The following is a 21,732-nucleotide window of genomic DNA, read 5'->3' on the forward strand; positions in this document are numbered from 1 at the left end:
TGAGCATGGAAGATCTTTCCATCTTCTGAGATCTTCTTCAATTTCCTTCTTCAGAGACTTGAAGTTCTGAGACATTCTGTTTTATAAGTTATTACATTTTTAGTTTTCGGTCCATATTTTAATTCTAATACTGTGTGAATTATGAGTCTTTATCGTCAGCTGTCTAATGAGGGTTACTAGTGCTGTAGTGAAACACCATGATCATAGAGCATACTGGGAAGGGAAGGCTTATCTGGCTTACACTTCCACATCACTGTTCATCATCGAGGAAGTCAGGACAGGAACTCAAATGGGGCATTAACCTGGAGGCAGGAGGTGATGCAGAGGCCATGGAGGAGTTCTGCTTACTGGCTTGCTCCTTTTCATTGTAGACCCGCATGACTGACCATTAATAACCAGACAACACAGTCTACACTAGGCTGTTTTGAAATCTTCTCTGCCAGTGCTATTAATCCAAAACTGTTCAGTATAGCTTCAGAAAGACTATTTGGACAAGGGAAAAAGAAAAAGCAGCCGCATTTTTTGCCAAAAGATCACAAGAGTGACCTCTAAGCCACATACTAAAATAATCTTCCCCTATGAAAGTTCTTGAGCCAGGGCCCCACAGTTGAAATCACCTTCAGCACCACTCACTGCCTTGTTAAACTGCTTTTTTAATCCAAAGTTTCAGAGTCCACATTCCTTCAAACAAAAGCATGTCAGGCTTATCAAAGCAAATACCCCAGCCCCTGGTACCAACTTCTGTCTTGGTTATGTAAAAGTTCCTGTTGCTGTGAGGAGAAGCCATGGCATGGCAACTCTTAGAAAACATTTAATTGGCACTGGCTTACAGTTCAGAGATTTAGCTCATTATTATTTCAGGAAGATGGTCGCATGGGTGCTGGGAGATGCTGAAAGTTCTGCATTAGGATCCACGGGCAGCAGGAAAAGACAGAGACACTGGGCCTGGTTTGAGCATTTAAAACCTCAAAGCCCACCTCCAGTGATACACTTCCCCAACAAGGCCACACCTCCTAATCCCTGTCAAGTAGAGTCACTCCCTAATGAGCAGCGATCCAAATCTCTAAGCCTATGGGAGCCATTCCTGTTCAAGCCCACCACATCAGCTTACTATGCTCTAACCAAATAATTGATAATTCTGATGAGATTTTATATGCTAATTTATGGGAAGGGTTCGTCTTTCTAAAACTGATTTTTCTATATAGGGAATTGGATTTTGTTTGTTTTCAAGACAGGGTTTCTCTGTGTTGCCCTGGCTGTCCTGGAACTCACTCTGTAGACCAGGCTGGCCTCAAACTCAGAGATTCCCCTGCCTCTGCCTCACAAGTGCTGGGATTAAAGGTGTGTGCCACCACTGACTGGCTGGGAATTGGATTTTTAAAAGTCTGTGTTCTCATAAGATTTATTCCTCTTTAGGACATGTTTTTGTATTGCTCTCATGATTGGCATCTACTTTACCTTTATTTTTTTGTGGGTTATTGATGGTATAGAATAAAATAAATGAACTCTATATTGTGGCTTTCCTGGATATTCTGTTAATTTTATGTTAATTAGTAACTAGCAATGCAGGAATGGCAGGGCAAAATCAGTCAAATCATGGCAGGAAAAACTCTAACATCCAGCTTGCATGGAGGCTGTTTTAGGTTATAATATTCATGATGGTGGTTGTCTTATTAACATCAGGGTAGGTTCTAACATGACTCATTGAATCATGATACTTTCTCTAAGCATGGCTATTCAAGTTCACTCTGTAGATATGACTAAGGCTCGTGGCTAGTCTTAGTATTGGGAGTTCTTCAAGTATCTCTATTCATTGAATAGAGTTATAATATATTGAATATGTCAAACTTACTCATTTACACGCATTTTAACATTTTGAAGAAAAAATTTAGTGTTGTCTAAATTAGTGTTGTCACTGAAAAGAGGTGATATCGCAGAGTCAGCAACAGAGAAAAGATCACCTCTCCCTAAGATGTTGAAGACATCATATTTAAAATTACCACAGTAGAGCTGGAGAGATGGCTCAGCAGTTAAGAGCAAAGGTTGCTTTTCCAGAGGACCTGGGCTCAATTCCTAGCACCCACACGGCAGATCACAACTGTCTGTATGTCCAGTTCTAGTGAATCTGATGCCCTCACACAGATATACATGCAGTCAAAGTATCAATTCACATAAAATGAGAAGAAATTTTTAAAAATCACCATAATAGCATTGGAACTTAAATTAGTGGGAAATGCTGTTGTTGGTTTTGTGACTTTAGAAAGTTTTAAATTCACTAACATTTCTGTTCTGTCTCTTTTTTTATTTTCATTACTTTAAGAAAATAGATATTACCAGTAAAGCTGTTGCAGAAATTCTTTCAAAAGCCACAGAGTATCTCCAGCCCAATCCAGGTAATGTCAGAACACGTCTTGAAACATTCTGTTGCACATTCGTGTTCATGGATTCTTTTGGCCCAAGCTCCTTTGCACGAGGCTGAGACAATTCAGAAGCAATATTTATGTGTACGAAGAATGGAATTCAGTTGTTAAAAGTAGACCCTCCAGTGACACAGTGTGGCTGTAGTGAGTCACATGGTTAGGCTGGAGTGCTGGTCTCGGTACAGACATCCCCAGATGGACATCTCTGGTATTCCAGTATTCTTCAGAAAATGTTTACTTAGTTACCATTTCTTCATTAACAGGAAAGTTCTTTATCCTATTCTAAAAGATCTGTGTTAACCTGTGACCCTGATGCTGAGGTTGAGGTGTGATTTCATAATCTGTGTGAGCCTTGTTGGAAATGAGCATCAGTTCTGCCCAAGGCTTCATCCCTGGTCCTAGACACCAGCTGTCACAGGATGATGAGAACTGGCAGAAGGTTCCCAAGCCTTGCACTTTTCCTATAGACTTTACTGTGGGAGTCACTGTGAGTCCCTTAGCCATAGGAATCAGAGAGACATGGCCACACTCATGAGCATGTAAGAGCATGCATTCAGTCAGACCATCAGCGAAGAACAGGGAGTACAAAGGGCTTCAAAGTCACATAACTGAATTTCACAGTGACATGTGCTTTGTCCAGCCTCATCTGTGACTGGAGTGACCAGTTCTGCTATAAAAATCCAGTAAGGGTCACCTCTACATGAGAGGTTTTTCTGGGTGCTTGAATGCACAGTCCGGCAGACTCCACCATCCAAGAGCCAATACTGAATGGAATAGGGATCAGTTGGCCATTGGCAGTGTTTACTGGGCAGAGGCCGCTGGTTATCATGAAGGAGGAGTGATGCACCAGAAGCCTAGGGCCTCACCCTAGGGTCCTTATCCCCACGAGAAGCACACTCACTGACACGGGAAAGGAAAGCCTGTGTGTGTGTGTGCGTGTGTTGTTTGTGTGAGTGAATTTGTGTGGCTACTTGATGCCTTTGTGTCTGGAGACCAGGAAGATAAGGGCTTTAAGGCTGAAATTGGCAAGACTCAAAAGGCTGATACCAGGATTGCTATTCAGAGTGTAGGCCACAGCCCAGTAGGACCATTTGAGAGATGACCAGACACACAAAATTAAAAGGATGGAGATAAATGTGGCTAATGTGGCTAAGGTTGAGAAGAGCGTGTCTAGTGTACATTAAATATGAATGTCCCAGATAGCACGGCAGTGCCTCAGAGGCTTAGGTTGGAGTTCAGGTCAGAGTCTCCATTTCCCATACATGAATACTGTTCTTCAAGCCAGCCTACTCCATATCCACTGATGAACACAGAAAGAATTCCTGCTCTACTTTATTGACAGACATTCCTGGGCTTTTTAGGGGCATCTTGAAATCTTCCTGCATCATCTCCCTTTCCTGGCAGCACCCCAGAATTTAGCAGGGTCACACTGTATTCTGCTACTCAGCAGCTGCACAGTAGGGTGCAGGAAGGGCAGGTGTTTGCTGGGGTCTCTCAAGTGCCTGTGTCAGCACAGCATGTGGCCCAGACAAATGCCGTGAGCAAGGCACCTCATAAAAGAAAGTCTTTAAATGGGCTTACGTAGGGTCTGAGAGGGTTAGCATCCGTGGACAGAGCAGTCACGGGTGGCAGGTACAGCCACCTTGTGAGGTCAGAAACTTCAAGCAGGAGGCAGAGGGCACACTGGGAATGGCTTTGGAAACCTCAAAGCCCACCTCCAGTGACACATCTCCTCCAACAAGGCCATACCTAATCCTTCCCAAACAGTTCTGACAACTGGGACCAAAAAATCATACCTCTGAGCCTGTGTGGGGGCTATTCTCATTCAAAACACCAAGCCAGAACTAATAAACACGCGGTGCTTGAGTTAGGGATGAGAAGCCGCAGCTGCCTACCGACCTCCCCAGGGAGGGACAACAACACAGGCTGCCGTTCACTGAGGCTGTGCCTGCCTCCTGCCTGCCTTCCCCAGACCTCTTTTGTAACCCTGCAAACCCTCCTTTTGAGTCAGTTCTTGGGAGCAGGGTGAAGGTTTTGCTGGGGAACTGGTAGTAGCTCCAGTCCTCACATTTGTCCCCAGCAAAAATGGCTGCACAGGTGTCAGCATTCAGCTCCAAGGTGTGGAAAATGCCAAGATACCTCTAATGCAAAGCCTATGGGAAGTCACGAGACTGGATCGGCTGTGGTGTTCCGTGTGTGAGAACCTCAGTTTGGGCGGCTGTGTTTGTTAAAGGCAATGTGATTGTCACTGCACATTGTAACATGAAGGAATTACAAATGACAATGTTTTTAAGCATACAGAGCTAAGCTAGGAATGCTGAACACTGTGTCGAAGCTCCGAGGGCAGGTGAAGGCCACTGGCTACCCACAGACAGAAGGCTTGCTGGGGGACTGCATGCTGAAGTATGGCAAGGAGCTCGGAGAAGATTCTGCTTTTGGTGGGTATGCCTGTCCCAGCTGGCAGAGTGGGGACACCTCCTGGGTGGGCTTTTGGCTGTACACAAGCCCGTGCCTCTGCAATTTGATAGTTTTACATATTGTCAGAGTGGTATATTCATGGCAGGGGCTTTAGGAAACAGGTAAAAATAAAGAAAAACGTCAGCATCAGTAATTCTGCAATCTCCGAGGGTAGGCTCAAGCAAACCTTTTGCATCTCTTGTTAATTCCCATGTGTCTCTCAAGATTAAAACACAGTGTATACACAGGTATGCTTGTGTACGGGTCTCCTAGCTGTCTTCTCTGTTTACTTCCGTGAGCTCTTTTCCCCCACAGACTACAGCATGATGTGTGTAAGTCTTTGAGACCTTCCCTTCCGCAGGCTTCCCCACCCCGGCCCCTCTCCTGGTCCTCTCCCCTCTTCCCCACCCCTAAACCCATCCCCATCTCTTGCAACACACATAACACACACACACACGCACACACATATTTAGGGTTTGCACATTTGTTTTACTGAATCTGATTTCCTCAAATATAATATTTTCTAGCACTACCAATTTTTCTGCAAATTTCATAATTTCATATTCCTTTACAGCTGAATAAAATTACATTGTGTGTGCACCACATTTTCTCCATCCATCCATCCATCCCATCTATCCATCTATCCATCCATCCATCCATCCATCCATCCATCCATCCATCCATCCATCTATCCATCTAGACAGGCTGGCTTTGTTTTGTTTTGAGACAGGGTCTCATCATGCATACTTGGTTGGTCTGCAATTCCTTATATAGACCAGGCTGACCTTAGACTCTGTACCTCCTCCTCCTCCTCCTCCACTTCTCTCTCTCTCTCTCTCTCTCTCTCTCTCTCTCTCTCTCTCACACACACACACACACACACACACTTCTTTGCTTCCCTGCACATTCTCAAGCTCTGAAAAGCCTACAGATAGGAGAGGACCTTTTTATTTTTAATTTAATTGTGTGTGTGTGTGTGTGTGTGTGTGTGTGTGTGTGTATGTAGGGGTGGCTTTTCATGTGTGGCATCTAGAGGTCTTTACCAGTCTCTTTCCACCTTATATTTTGGGACATGGTCCCTCACTGAACTTGGAGCGGTTGGTTCTGCTAGCATGGCTGACCAGCCAGCCTTAGAAGTTTTATTTACTCCATTTCCCCAGCCATAGGATTATAGGTGTGCCCCATCAAGCCTGGCTCTTTATATTATTATTATTATTATTATTATTATTATCATTATTATTATTATTATTATTATTGGTTGGAGAGGTCAAGCTTGGGTCCACACGTGTGCACAGCAAGTGCTTTACTGATGGGACATCTCCATAGCCCCCCGGCCCCCAGGGCATATTTCCAGTGTTTCTGCCACAACTCAATGAACTGATACTGGGATACTTGAGCCCTGGCAACAAGGAGCAGCAGGGTCAGACAGAAGGAAGTAGTGCCCAAGCTAGGAAGAAACGTCCTTCCTCCATATAGGAACAACTCAGCATCAAATTCTAGCCAGCTCAGTTTAGAAAACCTAGGAGAAGTGACTCTTGGAGGGTTGGACTGGCATCCTGGCTAACCCTAACTTCCAGAGATGGCAAGGACCCAGCTGTGAATTTACTTCCTTTAAAAATGAGGTGAGTCTGCCATTCTTTCCCAGTTTCATGCATGAGTGAATTGCCCATGCCCTTGGCTGACTCAAAAGTCAGTCTCAGGCGGGGCCTTCAGATTTCCAATCTGAGGAATTGAGTGCATCTCATCCCCATCTTTTCACAAAATCAATGTGGGAGATCTCAAATAAAATAAAATAGTTTAATCTCATGCAGTGTCTCCAGGCCTGTCTTCTAGAGGCCAAACAACCTCACTGTGCATGGCACCCAAACACTGGGTGGCAAAGGTCTTGCAAGTTACAGCCAAGATACCAGAGTATAATTCACTAAAGATATCCATATCCTGGAAGCATCCCTTACAAGAGCAGGCCCATCCCACCTGTCCACAGGGCATCTCTGATACCCAAGACCTTAGGGAGGTTCCAGAATTTTAGGACCTCATGCAAGGAGTGGCTTCCTACCACTCCCACAGCAGGCTGATGGAGGCTTTATTTCCATTGTAATCTGAATTGGTTAACACAGATCCCCAGGAATGAATCCCTTCATTGTTACAAAGATGTTTTATCCCTGAACTTGTAAGGAACCCTTGGTGCCAGTTTCCAGACCTGATTTTCCACAAAAGAACTTTGTCTCCATCTAGTGGCTAAAGTGGGAAGTGCTTTGATGCTCCAACTCACTTTTAAGGAGAGGGGAGGGGGCAGGTAGATTTTCTTCTTTTTTCCTATTCTGAGTCAGGAAGCAGAGGCCTTAGAGTGAAGCTTCACCTTACCACAATCCTGAGTCACCCCTAACCTAGACTGTTATTCTGAAAGATACATTGTGTTCTTCTGTTCAAGGAAACTCATTGATAGAAGTTGGTGAGGCCCTGAAACTCATGGCTGAGGTGAAAGACTCTCTGGATATTAATGTGAAGCAAACTTTTATTGACCCGCTGCAGCTACTGCAAGACAAAGATTTAAAAGAGATTGGGGTGAGTCTTCCTGGCCATTCTGTGCCTGCTGCTGCTCGTAATGATACCATGACTTAAAACCAAGGTTTCTGCAAGGACTCAGTATCCACACAGTCTTATCTGAAGGTTGAAAACTGAACTCGGTTACTATGTCATATGGCTTCCTGAGAAAGAGTACTGGGATCCATTTCTCCTGGCAGACAGAGACAGGGAGTGGAGGTGCAAGCTGGAGCAGCTGTCACTTTCCTGGTCTCACTGAGTCATCTGCAAGCCAGGCTGAACATCACATTTCTGCAGCCACTTCTCCCTAACACAATGACTTCATACTTTGGGGTGTAGTTTTGATTGCTAATATCACACTGTATCAGTTGTGTGCTTGGATCCATTGCACTTGTGGTCATTCTATTTCATTCTTTCTCAAGAAAATCATTGTCTAGAAACTGGCAGTTTTCATCTGGAAATCTGCAAGAAATTGTTGTCCAGAGTATCTCTGGGAACTTCCAGGTCTCGTTCAGCCTGGATGCTTTTGCTGATGTGCAAACCAGCTCCAAGCAGTCCAGGCTGCCAGACTTCTGCGCTGAAGGTCCAGGCGCCCTCTTGTGGTATTGTAGGGAATAAGTCACTGCTTTCAAACTTGATTGACATCTCCCTTCAGCTGCAAGCTCATTTGAACCTTGGGCTTGTTACCTTATTTTCAGGCCCAGACAGTTTTAACAGTGTAGCCACCGAGTCAAGGAGATCTTGGGCTATATAGTGTGTCCCTGTAACAAACAGATGAAGCATGTGCCCTTCTGAAGCATATAGATATGTGTCAGGGAAACAGACAGCAGTTACAAATGCTGTGGAGAGACGAGCAGGAACACCCGAGGAAGGGCGCCATCCTTAGCATAGCTGGATGAGGAAAGGCCTCTGAGGAGCTGTCCAGGACGACTGGGCTGGGTAAATATGCAGCGTATCTTGCTGAAGGGTTATGATGTCCAGGAGTCCAGGACACAGGGCGAAGACCAGGTAGATATGGAGGGAGAGAAGACTGGGAGTCCTGGAGAACCCCAGATGCCCTTACCTGCATTCAGAATTTATTCTAAAAGCAGAAGGCATGAGAGAAGGACCCGGGAAGGCTGGGTAAGAAGTGAAAGCTGTTTTTTTGGTACCCGGTCCTTAGTTTGGACACCTCTGAATCCCCTCCTCTGGCACCCCTGCCTTTCATCTCAGGAAAAGCATGTCCCCATTTCTTCTACAGCCCAGTCCATCCCTTCCACCCCATCAATACCTATCATCCTTCCCACATGTTCAGTCTTCCTGCTGTGTTGACTTCTCCCCGTGGCATTTAAGCCACATCACAGCATCCCTTGACTCCGGCCCAGGCTCCAGCCCTCAGCCAGAGGAATCTGTCTAAGATTCAAGCCCTCAGGAGTTGACCCTGGCCTTGTGTGAAGATCAAGCACCATCACCTTCATCCCCTCCTGACCTCTGTGGTCTTCTTGCTCCCCTTTCCCTATCTGACCTCTGCCCAACCTCCAGCACTCACCTCACTCACTGTAGATGTTATTTCCCCTGGGAAGTTTTCTGTTCTCTCTCCAGACTTTAAGACAGTCTTCCTGTGCATGTGAGTCATGAGCACAGCTGTCCATCTCTTTCTCTTGTTGGGCATTAAGTCCCTTTAGACATGCATCATCATCATCATCATCATCATCATCATCATCATCATCATCATCATCATCATCATCATTTTGCAGTCAGCTTTTCAGGGAGGAATTTGCAATGGAAATATTCTTATTTTTTGTAGAGTTTGTGTGGCTAGACATTGTGTGTGTTAACAGAACTGGGGCAGGGAGTTCTGTGGTGACAGTTAGGAAGGGTTACCTGAGAGGGGACACTGCATCCTTCGTTATGCCCCACACAAACTCTCATTCTCACCTGCTGCCCACCCCCCACCCGTCAGGTGCCCATCTGTAAAGGTTCTGCGTGCTCAGCAGGGTGGGCGGCCTTCAGCAGGAGCTGCAGAGCAGAGGCTGCAACCAGTTCCTGCCTGAAGAGTGGGTGGGGCCTGGCTCACAACACCCCACCCCTAGCCGATGACTGGTGATGGCCTCTCTGGAGGGAGGGGTCAGTTTTCTTGAGGGCGTCTCCAGCAGGTTGTTCTGGGTCCTTGCACAACTGACAGGGTTAAGCACATGAGGTTGGGAAGGAAAAGTGATGCTGGTGGTGGGAGGACGGGGAAGGGAAGGGAGAGAGGATAGGGCGTGGCTCAGACTAAAATACGTATGTATGTATGAAATTCTTAAACAGAAACAGGTAGAATTTAGGCCAAGAAAAAGGAATATAGTCCTAAGAAAGACAGTGTGTGCATTTGAGCACACACTGTGGTGTGAGTCTCATCACAGAGTGAGTCACACCATGGCGTGAGTGTCCACACTAAGTGAGGGTATCCTTTCTCTTTTCAGCACCACCTAAGAAAGCTGGAAGGCCGCCGCCTGGATTATGATTATAAAAAGAGGCGGGTAGGTAAGATCCCCGAGGAAGAAATCAGACAAGCGGTAGAAAAGTTTGAAGAGTCAAAGGAGTTGGCCGAAAGAAGCATGTTTAATTTTTTAGAAAATGATGTAAGTATTTAAACCAAACCGAAGACTTTGATGCTCATGAGTAAAACACCATTCATTGTACATGGGCGTGATTGCCATGCGGAGAAGCTCTGAAACCTTAATTGCTATGCAAGTTTCTAGAGTGTTCTGTAACTGGCTTCCTGCCTTATAGTAGGAGACAGTCAGTCAGCAGACCCTGACTGAAGCCTTAGTCCTTAGCGGGGCTGCTTGTCGCTGGGGTGGCCTTATAGCAGAAGATGGCCCAGGAGAGCAGCCTTGGTGTTAAAGGCCACAGCATCTGTGGTTTGGAGCTGTAGGTTTGCCGAGCTTGAACAGCGTGCTCTGGGGTGAATATCTGTCTCACACTTTGTCACATATAGCTGAGGAGACTCACCGGTGTTAACTAGCAGATCATCTTTCTTCTCTTTGGGGGGGTGACAGCAGTCAGCCTTAGAAGGGGTCTCCCTGGTCTTTCCCATGTTCTTGTGTCCTGTCATTCTCTCTCCTGTTGACCAGTTAAAGTGCAGAAACCTCCAGCTGACCCTTGGTGTCTCCCAGGCTAAATCCAGCACTCCCACCGCAGGCAGAACAAACTGTGGGTGGGATCTGGTGAGGGGCGGGGAGAAGTGCTAATAGTCCTTGCTGAGGTTGGGTGTCTTTTTAAACTCCAACTGTGGCTCTTTCATCCATCTCCCCTCAGCCTTGCCTCCACAAAGCCAAGGCCATGATTATGCAGTCCACAGAGTTCTGATACCTCTTGGCCCCCAACGTCATGTCTACCCTTAGCCACTCGGCCTTTGTGGCAGTGCCTGCTTCCTTTCATGGCTGGGAGCTGGGCCTTGGAGTGTTGCTGATGGCCGGGCCTTCCTCTAGGATGGCATCAGGGTTCTGGGTAAACATGACTGGACCCCTTTCATTCTTGTTAAACCTAGTACAGTGACAGTGCTTAGACCCTGAATTGGCCAGAGTTTAGTGTACTGGGACAGACACCTGAGAGAGCAACTTAAAAGGAGGACAGTGAGCTTTGTCTCGGGATGGCGGTCTCAGACCACAGCCAGCTGGATCCATCATCTCCACCATGGTGCCACCGATCATCGTGGTGTGACAGATGCGGCCTTTAGAGTGGTCAGAAAGGAGAGACAGGGTGGGAACAGAGGGGGGGTGAGGGAGGGAGGGAGCGAAGAGGGAGGGAGGGAGAGAAAGAGAGAGAGGGGGCAGCCTTATTCTTCCCCATATCTCTCTGGTTACTTATTTACTCTAAACTAGGCTTTATCTCTTAAAGTTCCAGAAGTTACAAAATATTGCAACTATCTCTGGATCAAACCCTTAGTATGTGATCCTTGAGGGAATTTTCTATTCACACTAGGACACACTTGACATTGCATCTATTGGAAACTGGTGGACAGGCTGTTACAGTGAGGCTTCAGGGAGAGCATGGTAGCAGATAGCAGAAGGGTACTGGCTTCCTCCAAACACGAGTGGGAGGAGATTTGGGGAACTGAGCCCCAGCAGACACTGGTTTGGGTTCTGTCTAATTGAGAAGTTGACAAAGGAGTCAGGTATCTGGTGCGAGCCTTCAGTAAGTGTAATTATCGACCTTTGGATCAACTGTGTTGGCGGTATGGCCCAGGGCCAAAGTCTCAAAATTTCACTTCCTCTCTACAAGTTGATGGATGCCAGCCTCTCAATGTAGAGCCAGCATGGCTACTTCACCAGAACACAATTGTCTTAGTCAGGGTTTCTATTCCTGCACAAACATCATGACCAAAAAGAAAGTTGGGGAGGAAAGGGTTTATTGAGCTTACTCTTCCACATGGCTGTTGATCATCAGAGGAAGTCAGGACTGGAACTCAAGCAGGTCAGGAAGCAGGAGCTGATGCAGAGGCCATGGAGGGATGTTCCTTACTGGCTTGCCTCTCCTGGCTTGCTCAGCCTGCTCTCTTATAGAACCTAAGACTTCCAGCCCAGGGATGGCACCACCCACCAGGAGCCCTACCCCCCTGATCACTAATTGAGAAAATGCTCCACAGCTGGATCTCATGGAGACACTTCCCCAACTGAAACTCCCTTCTCTGTGATAACTCCAGCCTGTGTCAAGTTGACACACAAAACCAGCCGGTACAACAATAAAAGATGCTGACACTGGGTGAGCATCCCTCACTGGGCTGACCATGAGAATCAGTTATAGGGCAGAGTAAGGCATACTGTTAAGGACAGGCTCCAGTCTCATCCACACAAGGAGGGAATGGAATTGGGACTTGTAAGAGTCCACTCCAAGGAAATGACAACAGAGGAAAGTGGCTGAGAAGTATTTGAGACATGTACTCCATTCTTGGTTACTTTCTGCATATGCTTTTGTGGCACCAGGAATTCAGAGACTGAAATTTCACCCTCCAGGCCTGGGAAGGACTCACTTCCTCCAGCCCTCATCGCCCACTGTCCTGGATAAGACAAGAGCTGAAAAACACCAGTTATGTGTATGGGTACCTTGCCTATGTGGATGGATGCTCACCATGTGAGAGCACTGCTTGTGGCTGTGAGCACCGTGTGGGCCCTCTGGGAGAGCAGCAATGGCCTTAAGTGTTGAGCCATTTCTCCAGTCCCCATACAGTAACCGTTTTACCAGCACATGTGTAGAAAAAGTGTTTGCCAAAGCTTTACCTGAGAGGAGCTTTGAGTGAAATGAACAGACTTAGTCTTTCCTGGGCCTCCAAATGCAGATTATGTAGTTAACTCTTCCTTGGGCTTTCTTTCTGGCTACCAGGCTATTTGTGGAAGGTTTTAGAATGGGCTCACTCCCCAAGTCTATAGTCTAAACACACTGCTTTCTCTTCAGGCAATATAAACCTTCAAGTTTACATCCTTGTAACTGAGAAACCAGCCGGTGAGCCTAGCTGGACCCACTCCCTTGCGTGTCTAGCTATATGGGAAATCTCAACCTAGGGACTGTCCGAGTGTGACCTGTGTGTGTGTGTCTTGAGTTGTTCATTCCACCATCCCTAAACAATGTCATTTTGATCTACCCATCTAATACAGGCTGGTTTGGGGATGGAGGAATAGGGAAGGATCTCCTTTAGCCCACAGTGATCTTGGCTGATTTTGTTGGGAAGAGCTAGATGCAAGACCTGAGGGCCTCACTTCTTGCTTGAGGTCACATGACTCCATTGGGAAGCCGTTTAAGACAGGAAGTGGTTGGACTCTCTGCGATTTCATCTAGGATTTCCCTGAATCCTAGATGGCCAGGCCCATGACTCACTCCTGCTGAGCCAGATTGTGACTGGCACACAGAGAAGGGTCCGTGTGCCATCCAGGTAGGCCTGCAGCAGGCACGGGGATGGTTCTAAGACTTCCTAGCTGTTTTCCTGAGGATATCACATCATCCGCAGGATGGACTCTTCTCCTCTGCGTCCTTACAACGTGGCATTATTAAATGTTAACTTTTGCTCTTAGAAGAAACCAGACACAACACATTTTAAAGGTGTCTGTTTCAGCCTGAAGAAGCCAGGGTCTTACAGTAGTTACTAGCTGACAGATTCCTCAGCCAGAGGCTTCTCTTCATCCATGGGCCAATGAAATTACTAGATTCCAGATTTCTGGGTTCTTTTCATTGGGCCAGAGAAGTATTTAGTATTTTCTTTAAGCTTCCCTGTGTCTGTCTGTCTGTCTGTCTCTGTCTGTGTGTGTGCGTGCATGCATGTGTGTGTGTGATTATGGGTGTTGTCCTCCATCATCCCTCCCCCGCTTACTTTTGAAATAGAGTCTCTCACTGAACCTAGAGCTTTCCGATTTGGTCAGACCGGCTGCCAGCAAGCCACAGGGGTTCTTGTTTCCACCTTTCCAGCACCGGGATTCAGGCACACACCACTACAAACAGTTTTCTTTTCTTTTTCTTTTTCCCCCCTCCTTTATATCTTTCTTTTAATGTGGAGTTCATGGACCTGAACTCTCATTCACTGAAAAAAGCATCCAGAAATTCCAGCTCCTTTGAGGAATCCAAAAGAGCAGTGATCTCGAGCATGGGAATGATCACGTTTGAGATAGAAGATGACCTCACAGAGATCATGTGCTCCGGCTATGAAAGAGGCTAGCTTGCCAACTTCAGTGCCAATCATACTGTGGCTCCCAGGCATCTGGATTGGGTGTTGCAGCCTGTTTCTCCCCCGCAACCATTTCTGTGGTCCTCTTTCAGAGAGTTGAGGCAGAGGTCTTTTTGTAGGCTACAGTCTTTGATCCCTGCTCCTTTGGGTAAGCCTGGGTCCATGGTAGTTGGCTCAAATGTCCTCCTCGAGTTCAGATCTCAGATGGATGTACCTGAAGTTCCCACAACTCCTGGTAGCTCTAATCCCCTGGCATCTAGACTCTACCTCATTCCCAGGGCCAAAATACTCCCAGCACCGTCGTATTCTGGAGCTTATCCATCAGTTTGCAGTGGAAGGGAGGTTATAGAGTTACATGTGTACATAGGTGGCACAAGTTCTGATGTAGCATTCAATGTCTGTCATGGATGGGGGCTGAGTCTGTATTGTTTGTTTTCTCCCCAGCCCCCAGCCTAGAGTTAAGATGACAGTTTGTTTCCATGAGTCTCAAGGCAGTAGCTTCCACCCCCAGGAAATGGAGACTCTGAGCGGTGCTACCCACCCTTAGAATTCTCTTGGTTTGAGAAGAGGAGAAAACAAGTGTTGTTCATTTTCTATGGCTCCTGTAACAAATGTCCACAAGCAGCACTGCGGCTTAAAGAACACGAATCAATTGTCTTCTGGTCTGGAGGTTGGAAATTTGACCATGACGGGAGATGGCAGGACTGGATGCTTGAAGGAAAGAGCCTGCTTTGTCATCTTTTGCAGCCTCCAGAGAGCACGAGAATTCCTTAGCTTGGTGGCTCCTAGCGTGGCTTCCTCACAATGAGAATGACCTGGAACTCTTTATCCACCTGTTCCCACCTCTTAGGCAGGGGGATTTCAGTCTCTACCTCTGGTTTAGGTAATACTGAGATTTGAACCCAGGGCTTGATGCATTCAGGGTCAACATTCTACCAACTAGGCTGCATTGTCAGCCCAAAGACGATTTATAGTTACTTTGGGCTACCTTGGAAACCCAAGACACCACCCTGTTTCAAGGTTCCTAAGGTAGCCTATCTGCAACGTGTCCCTTCCTGTACAACCTAGCGTATTCATAGCTTTCACCCACAAGTGAAGCCAGCAGGCAGCTTTTCAATTTTCATAATGTGGCTGATGGAGGATGTGCTTTGCCTGGACAGTCTTTGGCTTTTGCAGGCCCCGAGTTTGTTGCTTCAGCGTGGCTCTGCCTTTCCAGGTATTTAGTTTATATTGTGCCCTTGGCAGCAGAAGCCATCTCTGCTGGTTCCCAGCACACAGCTCACATCCTACGAGGCAGATAGAAGCTTCTGGCTCCTGAGAGTGACAGAGAGATAATCCAGTTTGGATCTGACTTGCCTGCATGCTCAGTGGGAGGAGCTGAGTCTAGTGACTTTGCTCAGGGCTTTCGCTGGGCTCCCCTTATGTGCAGGCACCCCGTGGAGTGCTGTTGCTGTCTCCTAAGCTTTTAGGGACTCTGGGGTCTGTCACCTTCCCAAAGTCAGCTAACAAGGGAAGGACTCCAGATGCAGTTCCAGGTTGCATGATCTTAGCTGTCAAAGAGAATAGTTGGTGTGACTCCCACTTCCACATGCACGACAAGTGTGAACCGCACACACACGAGTGGGTTATTCACCTGATTGCTTTTAGTCATCTTTGAATTTTGCAAATAATGGGCTAGGTTAAAATGAGGCTCAAAGCAGACACCTTACTATTCTAGAGACGCAGAGGTCACGGCGATTTTCACGGAGCATGCAGCTGTAGCATAGCAAGGGAGCAGTGCTCTATTCTTAGCAGATTCTGCCATAATCATGACAGGCTGTGGTGCTGGACTTGTTCAAACATGTTCGTAAAAGCCAAAGAGGTGAAATGTAAGAAATCCTTGGGATTTTGCAGGGGCCAGGCTGTCCTTGTTTTGTTTATTGGGTTTTGGGAAATGGAAGGCCAGGGCTGTTTTTCTAGCCACAGAGCATGGTAAGGCAAGCACAATGCCAGGGCTTTCCTTAGTCATGCGTGTGCCCACTGCATTCCTGGCATAAGTGGGCTCTATGTATATTATATTGTAAACACACATTGAAGCTGTGTTTTTAAAAAGTGGGCAGGAAAAGTAAAGGGCAGACAACTGGAGGAGTTCTCAACAAAACACGAAAGCGAATGGATCTGTGGAAGCTAGCAGCTCCCCAGTTGGCTCCGCAGGGAGAGGCAGATGGCAGAATGTGGAACGACCAGATCCTGCCTCAGATTGTTAGAATGGACGCAAGAAAAGGCTGTGGGATGGGTGGTTTCGATTTGTATCTCTGTTGAGATCTAGAGTTTCTGAGGTTAGGGCTGGGAATGGGTGGTTGGGAGGAATCACATCGATCTTTTGGGGCTTGCTACAGAAGGCTCTAGAAAGAAACTTAACCCTGATTTGCTGTGGTGGTTCTTCAACCCCACTGATGCAGGTTGCTCTCAGGTCTTTCTTCAAGCTTGGAGCTCTTCTGGGCCTCCTACAAACTGCTTCAAAACAAAACCTCACAGCACTTGGGTGGAGGAGGAGGCACTTCAAGGCCAGCCTTGGCTATATGATGAGTATGAGGTGAATGTGGGCCACATGGGACCCTGTCATAATCTTCTCTCCAGCCTGCCCCCACCCTCAAGTGCCACTGTAATCAGTCACTACTTTCACGAACATGCCAATTCGTGGGAAAGAGGAATAATGGAGTCTCCATGGCTCACCCTTTCTGCTGTGTGTTTCATGGAAAATGCTTTGTTGGGTGGCAACAGAAACCCAGGGGACATTTATATATGCTCTGGAGCAGGTGCCACTTACCTTATGTCCACACTTTCTCTGAGCATGGGTCAGTTGACTTTGTTTCTTTGTCTGGCCTAACTAGAAAGTGCTTACAGTGACATTTCCCTAAGTAAGCTCTCATGCCTAGCACTGGTTTCATTTACAGTTGGGAAAGCTTTTTCCTGCCATCTTCACATCCATGCCTTTTAGAGCATTAAAAAAAAAAATCTCAGGATATAATTTTATAAACGTAAAAGAGAGTATTTGGTGGAGTTACCTCAAATTCAGAATAACAAATCAAATTGACAGTGTTTTTCCAGCTTCTACAGCTCTGATGTGACCCTCATGATTCTAGGGCTCCAAGGTGGGATGAGATGAAATGGACCAGGGCTCAGGCAGTCGCCAAGCTGCCTCCCAGAGCTGGGCTGCTGTCGCCGGCTTCCTGCTTGCTCTGGCTATCCCAAGAGCTCTGGCCAGCATGGAGTAACTTTGCACTTCTGCCACAGGTAGAGCAGGTCAGCCAGCTGGCTGTGTTTGTAGAGGCGGCATTAGACTATCACCGGCAGTCCACAGAGATTCTCCAGGAGCTGCAGAATAAGCTGGAGCTACGGTAAGCACTCGCCTCGCTCAGGCAGCACTGAAGCAGTCTGTCTCACTCTCTCAGCCCCTCCTTCCAGTTCTGTTTGACATTTTCTCTAGTCTGCTCTTAGGGTGGGTATGAGATGAGGCCAAGATAATATACGTGTGGCCTAGAACAAGAGGGCAGAACTGGGTAAAGGGCTAGAGAGGCTTTTCTTCCTCTCTATTTTTATTGGTACTCCCTTTTTGTGCCCCATGTGTAGAGCACACAAGCACCATGGCTTATCTGTCAGAAGTCGGCTCCTGTGGCTTCCTTGCTGACGTGGGTTAGTGTACCTGTTGAGGGGTAGAGTGTGTGCTCCATCCCTAACATCTAGGGATGGGGAGAAAGCCAAGCGATAGTCAGAACTTTGTAAAAGCCATAGAAAACATCACCAGACTGTGTTCATATGACAGTCAACAATTTACTTTGAGTAATAAAGAAAGCCATGGGGCTTTCATGGTCAATGCAGTTCCTACTTTCTGAAAATCAGTAATATCATTTATAATGCATGCAGCAACCCTCTTAATCAAATTATTGGGCTAAACCTACCCTGTTATGACGAGGCTTAATAATAGAACATTGTTTTACATAGGTTTATCGTAACGAATAAATTCAGAGGGGTTTTTTGCTTTGAGTAGTGCTGTAGTTACAGAGGGAAGGCCCTTTCTGTAAGCAGGTGGCATCTTGGTATCCTGTGAGCACATTTAGTTGGTTCCCTCTCCAGCAGAGAGGAAAGAAGGCAGCTAGCCTAGGGGAGTACCCAGTTGCCAAGCCTCGAGGACATAATGAGGGCATCTCTTTCAGATGATTTTTAACTAGAAATCCAAATATGTACTGAAAGAATTGCACACTGGCCATATCCCTGACACTCTGGGCGCTCTGAAGTCAGTGTGCATAATCCCCACTCTCACACTCCCACTGGATCTGGTCCCCAAGAAAAGCAAAGGCCCATGGAGGCTCTGCTGTTTGAGACAGAGGTCTGACTTGGCTTCCCATGTGTGTTTCAGAATAGCTCTCGCCTCCAAAGCCCCCAAGCGAGAATTCATGCCAAAGCCTGTGAACACGGGTTCCACCGATGCCAATGGGGTCGGACCCAGCTCTTCATCAAAGATAACAGGTAAGCTAGCCATCCCAAGTGGACCACGTGGGAATGCCCTGAGAAGCTAACGGACTTTCATTGGTTGATTGATGAGTTCCCCTCCTTTCCCAATTCCAATGGCCATGTGTTCAAAATTTGAAAACCAGACCCAGGAAGAAGTCCTTTGTGTACTAATGCCGTCTAATGTAGCTGCTAGACTTTCCCTTGGCTAGAGAACCATAGCTGCTATGTTATCTTTTATATTAAAGGTATAACACCTTTCAAAATATCTTCCTGATTTTGTTTTTGTTTTTGTTTTTGGATTTTCGAGACAGGGTTTCTCTGTGCAGCCCTGGCTGTCCTGGAACTTACTCTGTAGACCAGGCTGGCCTCTAACTCAGAAATCTGCCTGCCTCTGCCTCCCAAGTGCTGGGATTAAAGGCGTGCGCCACCACCACCTGGTAATATCTTCCCAATTATTAGGCAGTTTTAGTTAGCACTCTCTGAGCCCCCAAGGTGCCTGAAAACAACTCCAGTACTGTATGGTTAGATTTTAAATACAACCTAGAGTAAAGTTAGCCTTCTTCTAGGTTAACCTTTTCTAACCTTTTTCTGACTCAGATGGTGCATATTTTCCCATGTCCTCTTTATGATTTCCAACTGTGTCTGGTCTCCTCCCTAGGCATAGCCTCTCCTAATGACTGTGTGTCAGTATTGTCCTATCTGTGGCTAGCACGTGTATTTCACATTTAACATAATATTTAACTAAAGTAACTTAATGTTGTGCTGTTTTCTTCCTTGTGGTTATGTCCATGTGGTACATAGGCCTCTCCCACTGTGTTTAACAACTTCATGGTTTTGCTAGGCCCCTATTAACTGCAACATTGTCTGGCCTTATCTGCCGCTATATGCAACTGATCAAGACTTTCTAGGAACCTAATTTCTGAGTCAGCATCAAAGCTAGGAGTGGGGGTGGGTTGTTAGCATTTAAATGATGGTGGATATTGCCAAGTGATATTCCAAAAATGGCTATGCTATGTTGGCCAGATCTTAATTTTTGTCAAGCATTGCTACATAAAAAATGGTGTTCAGTCTCCATTTTGACCTTTCTGAAATCACTGTGTTAGACTTTTTTTCTGTTTTAAGGTGAACATTTGTTTTCTTATGGAAAATTTGCCTTGCCTTAGTGATCTATAGGAAACCATTACATACGGGTTATTAACAGCTTTCTAACCCCAGTCTGCTGCTTACCCACAAACTCTGGGAAGTGTTTTGTTTGTTTTATTTGTCTGTTTGTTTTATTTGCCTTCATTTTGTTTTGGGAACATGGACACTCTTATTTGGGTGTGGCCAACTTTATCAATATTTTTATTTATGATTTATACATTCTGTGTCCTCAGAAGTCTTTCTGTGCCCAGGATTAGTCTGCTATGGTTTCTACTACTTTAAAAACCGATTCCTTAACATCTAGGTTAGGTCTTTGTCAAGCCACCCTCTCCGCTGAGCCCTATGTTCCTACAGCAACATGTACGGGTCTGTCTCTCCATGTGGTGCAGCGGCTGCCCTTGCTTTTTATTTTAGCCACATTGATGAGTGCTGTGGGGAATCACGTGCCTGTGAGTCTACTGTGTGTGCTTTCTGGGTGAAACATCTCTTCAGGTCGCCACCCATTTTATAATTGGATTTTTCTATATCTACTGCTGAGCTTCGTCAGTTGTTTACATGGGCTGAGTAGAAGTCCTTTGAGAGGTACTTGTAACTTTCCCTGCATTCTCTCTGTGTCTTATTTTTGTAGCCTTTGAATGAGATCTTCACAGCCCAGAGGCTTCTGTGTGTTTATGTGGAGTGCTGAGCACTCTCTGCCTTGGATACTGAAGACAGTTCCCCCTCCTCCCTGTGAAGCCCACAGTCGCACAGTGTTCCTGTTTGTGCAGATGTGAGACGGGTTGGTGTGCGCCACCTTGCTCTTGATGCTCAGGTGTTCTTGTTACACACACAGCTGGAGGAGCCGAGCTCTGGTGTTCCCCAGCATTGTCACGGGATTTTTTTTCTTTCAAGGAAAATTCAAAACTACCAGTGTAGTGTGCATCTGTCTTAAATAGGAAATGGAACTTGAGAGGTACAGCTGTGAGGAGCAGCAGGTCTCTCTCAGCCCCAGACTCAGTTCTTGCTCTTAAAGAAACCACTTCCTGTTGTGTTTTCCACTCAATTGACATTTAATTCCGTAGTTCAGAGGAAGAAGTCTGGATTATTCTTGTGTTGCTTTGAGTCGCTCAGGTTTTCCTGATGCCGACTGAGGCCTTACTACCCGCCCCCCTACACGCTGTCCATCCAGCTTACTCATGGTCACCATGGGGAATAAATACCTTTTAAACATGACTCCCTTCATGTTTTAAGATTCAGGAGTCTTGCTTTTCCTGCTTTGACACAGTTGCCTCTTTCCCACTGAAGTTACAGCTGAACTGTTGCAGTTGGAAGCTAGGTATCAGGGAAGTGGATCTCTGTCCGTCCATCTGTCTGTCCGCCCATCCATCCGTCTGTCTCTCTTCCTCTTTCTCTGTTTCTGTCTTTCTTTCTCTGTCTCTGCCTCTCTGCCTCTCTGCCTCTCTGTCTCTGTCTCTGTCTCTGTCTCTGTCTGTCTGTCTCTCTCTCTCTCTCTCTCTCTCTCTCTCACACACACACACACACACACACTCACCATGGCCACATCTCTGAACTCTCATAGCTTCTTGTGCCAAGGTCTGCAATTTTGTGTCTTGGAACCAGGTCATGTCTTTTATCTCTTTGGGTTTTGTTTCTAACTGTTTGCTGTTGACTTTCTAGGTTTATTTGTTTGCATTTCCAGGTGAATTTTAACATTAGTTTTCTTATCTCTACAAAAAGAGCTCATTCTAATTTTAATTTTGTATGGGTGTAATCTATAGATCACTGTAGGGGAGTTGAGGGCCCAAGCCTACAGAATGCTCTGGTCTGCACCACAAACTGTCTAGTTTTCATTTCTTGACATTTTTCATTGTTCTCCAGGGATCATAAAGGTACCCAGTAGATGCAACGTAAGACAAGATAGACTTATGATGATGAATGTTTTAAGGAGGTTTACAGTCCCAGTACTGTTGTGACAGAGAGATCTCTGGAGCTCCTGGCCAGTAAGAGACCCTGTCC

At 46.3% G+C, this 21,732-nt stretch overlaps 1 protein-coding gene across 5 annotated transcripts in view; it reads left to right on the forward strand.

Annotated features, from left to right (window-relative positions):
• Sh3gl3 (SH3 domain containing GRB2 like 3, endophilin A3) overlaps window positions 1-21,732 on the forward strand; it is a 124,960-nt gene that overhangs the window by 83,981 nt on the left and 19,247 nt on the right. For 4 of the 5 annotated variants that reach the window (XR_004123200.1, XM_031387202.1, XM_031387204.1 and 1 more), the window contains exons 3-8: window positions 2,321-2,393; window positions 4,715-4,858; window positions 7,309-7,442; window positions 9,866-10,024; window positions 17,377-17,480; window positions 18,500-18,609. Coding sequence is in view for 4 of the 5 variants with exons in the window: in XM_031387202.1 (XP_031243062.1) it covers window positions 2,321-2,393; window positions 4,715-4,858; window positions 7,309-7,442; window positions 9,866-10,024; window positions 17,377-17,480; window positions 18,500-18,609 (724 nt within the window). In the remaining variant the exon portion in view is untranslated. The remainder of the gene's footprint in view (window positions 1-2,320; window positions 2,394-4,714; window positions 4,859-7,308; window positions 7,443-9,865; window positions 10,025-17,376; window positions 17,481-18,499; window positions 18,610-21,732) is intronic. The other variant, XM_031387205.1, reaches the window with a different exon arrangement.

Source organism: Mastomys coucha, unplaced genomic scaffold (assembly GCF_008632895.1).
Source record: "Mastomys coucha isolate ucsf_1 unplaced genomic scaffold, UCSF_Mcou_1 pScaffold21, whole genome shotgun sequence".
Taxonomy (NCBI): Eukaryota; Metazoa; Chordata; class Mammalia; order Rodentia; family Muridae; genus Mastomys; species Mastomys coucha.